Source organism: Octodon degus, unplaced genomic scaffold, assembly GCF_000260255.1.
Source record: "Octodon degus isolate 3935 unplaced genomic scaffold, OctDeg1.0 scaffold00067, whole genome shotgun sequence".
Taxonomy (NCBI): domain Eukaryota; kingdom Metazoa; phylum Chordata; class Mammalia; order Rodentia; family Octodontidae; genus Octodon; species Octodon degus.
Window position 1 is genome coordinate 10,887,633 of NW_004524643.1, and position 8,884 is coordinate 10,896,516.

At 53.0% G+C, this 8,884-nt stretch overlaps 1 protein-coding gene across 5 annotated transcripts in view; it reads right to left on the reverse strand.

The window, feature by feature from the left end:
* The window catches only part of Abcc8 (ATP binding cassette subfamily C member 8), a 71,420-nt gene that overhangs the window by 27,947 nt on the left and 34,589 nt on the right, over positions 1–8,884 (reverse strand). For all 5 annotated transcript variants that reach the window (XM_023719418.1, XM_023719419.1, XM_023719417.1 and 2 more), the window contains exons 11-16: positions 6,881–6,921; positions 5,602–5,747; positions 3,496–3,601; positions 3,264–3,380; positions 2,844–2,919; positions 2,119–2,224 (exon numbers count right to left, since the gene is read on the reverse strand). In XM_023719418.1, coding sequence (XP_023575186.1) covers positions 2,119–2,224; positions 2,844–2,919; positions 3,264–3,380; positions 3,496–3,601; positions 5,602–5,747; positions 6,881–6,921 — 592 coding nt within the window. The remainder of the gene's footprint in view (positions 1–2,118; positions 2,225–2,843; positions 2,920–3,263; positions 3,381–3,495; positions 3,602–5,601; positions 5,748–6,880; positions 6,922–8,884) is intronic.

The window sequence follows — 8,884 nt, forward strand, 5'->3', positions numbered from 1 at the left end:
TCACAGCCACTTGGGCTGTTGGCCTTTGGTGCTCTCATGTCCTTGTCTCTTAGCACATGGTGGAAAGCACATGTGTTTGGGCACCGAGGGGCTAATGCCACTTCCGCCAGGTGAGAACTGGGCAGCTTTGGCAGCTGGCTTCATCTCAGTTCTTCAGCTGTGGCATGGGGGTGATCACCAGGCCTCCCTGCCAGGGCCTAGGGAGGACTGACAAAGGCAATGAGTGTCCCTGCACAGTGGTCACACCTAAAAGGTACCCTGTGTCAGGTGTCCCAGAGGGCCCTCTATGTCTCCTGGGTTGGGGCAGAGGTTTCTGAAGAGAGGAGGGCAATGCTCAGACCCTGGGGCATTTCTCCAAGATGGCCAAGCCCCTGACAAGCAGCCTGCCGAGGACAAGGAAGGTGCCATGAGGGCACAGGAGGGTCTGGTGAGGAAGGTGGAGGAGGGACCAGCTCAGAGGAGTTCTGACTGATGAGCAGAGCAAAACACAGGGAATCACAAAGCAGCTATGGTTTCTGAGTCCTGCAATCCTATGTAGAAAAGGCCTACTCTGGCAAGATCCATCTATAGAGCTGGGACAATAACCAGCGAGGGAGTAGTGAGACTTGAGGGAAAGAACTCAGGCCGAGCCTCCCACTTTATGTACTGACAGCAAGTCATCCAGCATCTCTGAGCCTTAACTCCTGCTCCTGTGAAATGGAGCAGTAACAGCCTTCTCCCCACTTAGGGGGAGTGAGACCATGCTCACTGAGTGCTGAGCGATGTCTGCCCTCGGCAGGTGTAGTGAATACTGGTTGCTTTTGAGAGCTCGGAGTTCACTGGGGCTCCTGACTTCTGGTCACAGACACAGCCAACAGGCAAGGACTCCTTACTCCAAAGCCTTGGGTGGCAATCAGTCCACAGGAGTAGCCAAGTGAACTTAAATTCAAAGCCAGGACTTTCCAAGGTAGAATGTTGAGAAATCTTTCCAGTAAGATAGAGAATGGAGGCGAAGATACCTTTGTCAGCAAGCACACCCCAGCCCCTGATGGAACTAAGGTTCAAGAGACTGCACAAGGTCCTAGGAAACCCACGAGACGCACTGTAAATCCACTGCCACAACCAGCGCTCTTACGTGCTAGGTTCTGAGCTAGTCCTTAGCACGCCAGTCGGGGGCAGTTTGGAGAGGCAGGAGACGAGGGTGCATGCCGGTGCTCACTGTCTTTCCCCTCAGCTTCAATCTGCCCTCGTGGCTGTGAAAAGCCTGAGATCTTGAATAATTTCTGTCTAAAAATGGCTGAGCAGGAAAGCCTGATCTTTTGTCACATTGGCAGCAAATTTTATTCCTGAATGATAGCTACAAACTCCAACCAGACGCCTCTCTCCTTTGGCCATGGGAAGCGCTGGAGCCAGGCTCTGCACTGGTTGAGCAGCCACCCTCTGCCCAGGCTCTCCAAGCTTTGTATGCCTCTTCATTATCCAGCTCTTCTTTTCCTACCTTTTTAAAAGGTTCCATTTCTCATGCATTTTTAATCAACTAGTTTCAAATGTTTCTTGGACGTACGTGGGTATAATAAATAATATATTTGCAATGGACTCAGCCTGGGATTCTGACTCTTTAATTAAGATAGTGATCTTGGCGCAGAAATCACCATGGATTTTCTCTGGGTCCCCGACATACCCACTGAACGGTCCGTGTCAGCTCTGCTGGTGGGCAAGCCAGAGATCAATGCTGGTTTTGCAAATTCCCACACTGGGATGTGATGCTGCCGAGTGGACATGGGTTCAGAGTCAAACAGAAATGAGTTCAAATTCCAACTGTGCCACTCAGTAGTGATATGAATTAGGGCAAAGGGTTTAACTCTCATCTATAAAATGAGAATCAGGACCAGAGGTGTTCGGTGGTAGCAGTTCTCACAAGGACTAAGTGAAATGATTCATGCTAAGGATTTAGCACAGAACCTAGCAGCATAGTAAGGGGGAGATAGATACTGATGACAACAATCAGAATAACAGGAGCTTCTACTGAGGGGACACTGAATGCACAGTGAGCCTTGGGAAGCACATGACATCCTCCCCGGAGACTGTCTGCTTGAAAAAGAGCTCCTTGCTACCTTACCCTGAAGGATGCGTCCTTACCTGTTCCAGAAGATGGCTCCGGAGACCTTCTGCATCTCCCCCAGCGTGGCGAGCAGGAGGGAGGACTTGCCGCAGCCCACCTGCCCCACTATCATGGTCAGCTGGCCTGTGGGTAGAGTGGATGGCAGATGGCAGAGATAAGGGGAAGACTGAAGCACCATCACCCAGGACAGATAGGTACATCCACTCCTGGGGTCCCCTTTTCTTTCTTTCTGCCTGGAATCCCTAAGAAGTCTTCTCCTGCTATGAGTCTGTCCTCCTGGAATCAACACCATCCTTGGGCTTCCCAGTCCTTCCTCCTTTCTGATCCTCCAATCCTGATATGCCCCTTCAGTCGTTTCCCCAGTGTGAGCCCAGCTCCTTGTGGTTTTGACAAGCACCACCCTGGCTCCCACTTTCCTACTTTGCTTAAGGTGCTCCCTCTTCCAGAGAGAGCGTCCCGTCTGCCTTGTGACCCCAGGACATTCACTCATGCTCAGAACCCTGCCTCCTGAGCGTCACTTCCTCGCTTATTCCAGACTGATCTTTCTGTGAATTTCTTCTGTTGCCTAGACCATCTGACATCCAGGCCCTGTCATCTCACCTGTCCTACTGCTGCACCCCCAACTCAACTCACATGCCCTTCTCTGGGGTTCCAAGCCCAGAGCTGCCTGCAAGAGGGAGCAGAAAGTAGGTACTCCTCTGTTATTGGTAAGAAGGCATGCGGAGAGCTGGCTGGGCCTTACCTCGGGGGATCCGGATAGTGATGTTGGACAGCGTGGGGATTCCATCCGGCGTCCAGGTGAAGAAGCCGCTAATGATCTTCATTGGCCATCCCCGACCATATAGAAAAGGAAAAGCAGCAGGTTCTCAAGGTGAATGGTTGCTTGCCTCCCCTCCCCCACAAAGGCCAGGTGACTCTAATTCCAGTCTCTGGAGATGCACAGGGAGAGTTGGGGACTGACACCTGCCTGAGACACCCTCTCAAGAGGAAAAGAGGGGCCTTGGGTGGAGATGGAAGCTCTGATTTTAGGGCTCTGACAGGCAGGGTGACCTCTGTGCCGAAGAGTCAGCACTCAGGTCCCCGGGTCAAGTTCTAGGTGTTGAGCTCCCCCTGGGAGATGATGTTGGGTGGAAGGTATAGGAGGAGAGTATCCAGGGCTCACCTGGACACAGCAGTTCTCAGCCTCCCCATCTGTGCTGGGGGTCAGCCTCTGTAGTGAGCCCATGAGGTCCCGACAGTCCTCCCGGGCTGGTCGCTTGCGGTTCACAACCTTGAGAGGCTGGCAATGGTTGAGAGGTGAGGGTCCCCTGGCCTGGAAGGCCCTCTTCCTTGCAGGAGAGGCAGAGACTTTAGGAGAAAATGCTGAGAAAAGCAAGAGGAGGCTGGGCACTCACCACTGCCTGGTACTTGTTAGCCTGGCCTTGGGGCACAGGCTCGCGGGGGGCACACTGCTCCTCGAGGATTTCTGCACTGGACAGGAACTCGCTGAGCTTTTGCACGCTGCAGAGGAAGCAGAGAGACACCCCTCACCCCTGCCAGGGGCAGAGGAGGGGAGAAGGAGGAGGCCAGGGCCTGAGAGGCAGCTCAGTGAGAGTTCCTAGTCCTCAAGGTGGCCCCCACAAAGCAAACACAGGATGGGGACAGAGCAAGGAAACAACATGGCAATAGGTAATAGACGTCATTGGGAGATTTTTAGGGCTGGCCAATTAGCTGAAGTAGGCTGGGCTCTGGATAAAGAAGTCGGATTGATTAATTTGGGGGTAAACTGATTAATAATCTGGATTATGGGTCTAGAGGATGATTGATTTCAAGCTTTATTAACTACTGTTATAGTTATCAGGAAGCTTAGTTAAGATTAGGACTGATTATTAGTAATAGCTAATATGTGGTGAGCATGTACTATGTTAACTGCTTTATAAATATTACTGAACCAAACCCCCATAACAAGCTGATGGAGGAAGTGTGGTCTGTCCTAAGTGGGCAGCTGTCTCCATCCCTCTCTCAGAATAATTTCCTGTGGTTGGGAGATGGCACCTAAAACATGCCACATCAGAGCATGGCAGAGTTCGTCCTCTCCTATCCCTGGGGAGCACAAGTGACTTACGGAGGCTGGAGAATCATTCACAACCCCTTTCCTTCTTTTTGCTCACTGTCCAAGGGGTTTTCCAACCCTTAGAGCAAGAACACTTAGGCTGAGAAGGAGCTGTGGCCTGGGTTTTTCTGTCCCTGGGAGGGTGGCCCGGAGATGGCCCCCATCTCTCAGGGCAGAGCTTCTGGTGGTGTTCTGTCCCCTCCCACCTGCAGCCCAGAGCTTGAGCTTCCTCATTAAAGAGGCTTCAGTGACCTTCATGTTCCTTTTCTGCAACAGCAGAATGCAGTGTTTGAGAGTAGCAGAATGCGCTACTCTGGGATTGGTGGCATGGGTTTCCACCAGCGCAGCCTCCCTGATCTATAGTGTTCACACAGAGTCACAGGGCTGCAGTGAGGTGACAGGAGCGGGGGTGGTCACTTGAAATCACAATGGCCAATACACAGGCTAAGCCTGCCCCCCCCACCCCTGGAAGTGGGAGCAAATCCCCTTCCAGTCACCTACTTCTCTGACGTAAGGTCACAATTGTTGCTCCTTCTGTCTTTGAGTCTCTACTAGAACTTCCTCTTGTGAGCTGCCCCCATGTCAGCTATTTTATTCCAAAAGCTGCTCTCTCCTGCCAGCTGTCTGGGATCTACCAGGGTCCCTTGAGTCAAGGACGTCATGTTCCTCAAAGCTGAAGACACGGAAGACACTTGCTATGTCTGGTCCTACTGGTGAGGGGTAAGTGGCCAGCTCTCCCCTGAAGGGGACAGGCTCTTGCCTTTGAGCAGCCATTTCATATGCCCACAGAGACCTGGGCACCCCAGTGCTGCGTTGCCCAGTGGCGCTTCAACCTCTTCTTTCAGTTCTACCTTTTGTTCCCAAGATGGCAATGTCTTTGGGAGGCCCCAATATGTTATTGCTGGACTCTAGAGTCCAGCACTGCAGGCCACTGTAGACACTTGGGAGAAACTGCTGTCCTCGAGGAGCTGGGAAGGTTCTGGGACCCCAGAAAGACCAGGGAATGCTGGCCTGCAGCAGGCAGGTGGGGACTACTTTCTGCTATCCCAGGGGCCTTCACACGGGGTCAGTGGCACTCATTCTGGGTGGCTCTAGGAGGTGGAACTAGGGTAGAATTCCAGGACCACTGGGTAGAATTTATGAGGATGCCAATTTCACCTCATTAATTCTTTCATTTTTTTTTTTCAAATTGTCTTGGAAGTGACAATGAGTTACTTTCCTGGAATGTGTAAGTCAGTCCTTCCCCAGGGAAGGTGTGGCAGGAAAATGTACAACGCTTGTGTCCCTCTGACTGGCCATGACAGGCTTCAGCCAGGCCCAGATCAGCTGTGGTGCAGCAGTCTCGAGGGCAAACCTAGCGCTGACACCTAAAGTGCCTGTCCCTCGCCTGCCCACACCCTCCTCTCACCTCACCAGAGCTTTGACTGTAGACCGCACCACGCTGGACAGCAAGAACAGAGGCGTGACCAGGATATGGAAGAGGGAGAGGGAGGCAAAGGCCACTGAGGGTGAGAAGTCAGACTCTTTGAAGAAGCTGACGTGGCCCATGAAGGTCTGTGGACAGAGGCGCCAGTGAGGCCTGAGTGGCTCAGGGTGTGGACCACCCCCCACAAAAGCATCCAGTCCTGGGAAGGAAGCTCAGAAACTGGCAGGAAAATGCCACCAAAGAGGACCTTTCAGTTAGAGATGTTCATCATTCCCACAACCACCTCATGCAGTGTCCCCAGCAAGGTCAGGACTTCACGCAGGGGACGGACGAGGGGCTGCTCCCTCTTAATCTCAACTGTCCTTGTCATGCATGGTCAGAGAGGAACCCTGCAGTGAGCTCAGCCTTGCCCCTCCTTAGACAGCCTGGGTGCTGGCCCCTGGGTGGGGGAAAGGAAAAATCTCTCACTGCAAAGCCACTTCCCGCAGGGCCTGCCCACTACCTGGCTGGCTTGGGAGCCCGTTACCCACAGTTCCCAAAGAGCCAGGCCAGAAACAGACCCAATAAATCACAGTGCAAGTGCATTCCCAGGCGTGCCTGACAGGCTCTGAACTCGACAAGAGTTCATGGCCACTGGTCCCTGGGGAAATAAAAGCGTCTTTTTAAAGAACTGCAGCCATCAGAGCCAGTGGGGGTGGGAGGCTAGGTAAGGAGCTGCAGGTCTGAGGGTCCTGGGTGTTTCTGTAGGGCACAAAGCCTGTCTCCAGTGCTGAGTTCTACACAGCTTTTGCCACAATCACTTTAGAAAACTATCATTGTGGTATTTCATGACACAAGGGGCCATGTATAGCATATTCTTACGTTTTAAAAGGCCAGTTACACAACTGTACGAGCAGTAGGCTCCTATTTTTGTGGAAATGACATATCATACGCCTTTAAAAAAGGCTGGGAAGAAACACCCTGAAGATGTTAAGTGTGATCATGGGAGGTTTTTAATTCTCTCTCTGCTTTCCTTTCTGAATTTCCCATCATTTTCACAGTAAGCATGTTTTGTTTTTATAATTTAAAAAAATGATGGCTGTTTTTAAAAGAAAGAGGAGCTGCCCTAAATCCTCAGCCTCAGGTATCTCAGGCACTGAGGACCCAGTCCTATATCCGCCCGGCCACTAAGGACACCCTGGGCAGAAGGGTCAGACCTAGACGTTGTCACCACTGATGCCTTGCCCACCCCTGCCTGGGAGGAGGAGCAGGGGACACTTACAATGAGGACAGCTGCGATGGGGATGGCTGTGTTCATGAAAACTGTGGAGGAAGCACAGGGGGACATTACAGGGGAGGACAGAACAGCAGGGCAGGAGAGTGCCCGGGGCAGTGTGGGCAGTGAGGCATCGCCCCCAATCCTCTCCCAGCCTGCCAGGAGGAGCTGGGGTGCTGGAGGGTGAAACACCAGCTCTGTGGCACCCCAGCTCCTTGCCCTGCCTCACTCAGGATTTCCTGGCCCGTCTCTGAGACTCACATCTTTAAGCAAAGGCTTCTGTTCCATGTGGCAGGGCAGGGTGAAGGAAGCCCCTTGGGAAGAGGTCAGAGAACGGCAGCCTGGCTGCCCAGGCCGACTGTGAGGCTGGCAGTGAGTGATTCCGGAGGCACCAAGCTGCTGCTCCTCCCCCATCTCTGGCCCTGTAATCCCCAAGCCAAGCTGTCTATGGGGCAGGGAAGTTTCCTGGCCCCCTCCAGCTCTTGCAGGGAGTGTTTGATCCTCCACGCTAGTGTGTCTGTGACTCAGCAGGGCTTGCATCTGGGTCTTCCTGACCCCCCAGGGTAAAGACCACGTTCACACAGGCAGCTGATGTGCTGCAGTGCAGGCCCTTCCTGTGGCCTCAGATCTTTTACGGGGACTTCAGAGAGCAATGGGAGCTGGACACAAAGCCCCAGAAGAATGGAGTCACTGTTATTTATACATCATGTATCTTTGGACAGGCCATTTACCTGTCCTGTGCGTTTCCTCCCCTGAATTTTATAAACTTGTACTAATTGCTCACGCGATGCACTCTTTGCAAGGACAGAGGAGACGGTGTAGGTGAGAGGCTCTAGGAGCCCTACACGCTGCCCAAGTACTGTACCTCAATTCTGCTCATCATCTCTCCTTTCTGGCCTGGGGTATGAAAAACCTAAGAGAACCTTGAGCCCCGGCCTCACAGGAAGAGCAGTCTCCTGTAGCAAAGGGACTTTCCCAGCTGCCACCTTATTTCATCTTCCCACCTTTCAAGGACCAAAGTTGGGAGCCAGGTACCAGGAGCCAAGGGCTGAGCCTGTCTAATGAATGGTGACATCTCTGAAACTCTGAACTCCAGGTGGTCAATACCACTCCATGAGGCTGACTGGCTGCCCACTTAGGGTGAGGATTCCACACCTGCTGGTACGTGCCAAGTGTGCACTGCAGGTACGGCCCCCAACTTCAGGGATCCTCCAACGGGGCTATGCACCACCTCTGCCCTTGGGGGATTACCAAGGAGTGGAAGGAGACAGAAACTATGCTCCTAGGAGGTCCTTGATGCCATGGGGGGGGTATGGAAGACGAGCCCTTGGGGAGCTCCCAGGCAGAGAGGCAAGCCATTATCCCCATCTGTGGGAGATTCCTGATCTGATGGGAGAGACCAGGATGCTGCAGTGGGGAGCTCTCAACCTCATGGAGGATACAAATATATAAGTGGAGCCCTTGGGGGCACCGAGAATCTGACTATAAGTTCTAAAAAATTAATTACCAATATGACACATGACCAGGCTTTCACTGTTCTTGTTGATAAAGGCTTGAGTGGTCTCCAGGAGCCCACCACAGTGGCACAGGCCCCCCTCCCCTGTAGTTGTTGGATTACTGGTTATATCCTCAGGATAAGGGACTGGGGAGGGGACACAGGACATCACTGGCTCAGGAGGAGGAAGCCCATAGCTCGTGCCCTTGACCATCACTGGCCGCAGAGCTTTAACTCTAGGCAGCTCTGCCCCTCCTCTGCAGGGGTGATTATTCTCAGGGGCTCTCTCGGGGCAGGGGCCTTACTCCAGTCTGGGTAAACCACCAGAAGAAAGGGGCTCAAGCTGCAGAAGGCCCTCGAGCATCTTCCTGGGCTCCTGCTCCCGACCAAGAGCTCTCTCCTTTGCAGTGCAGGCCCCTCAGCTCAAGAACAGGCTAGGAGGGGCCGGGGAGATGGCTCAGTAGAATAAGCGCTTCCCTGGCAAGCGCAAGGGTCTGAGTTCAATCTCCGGTTCC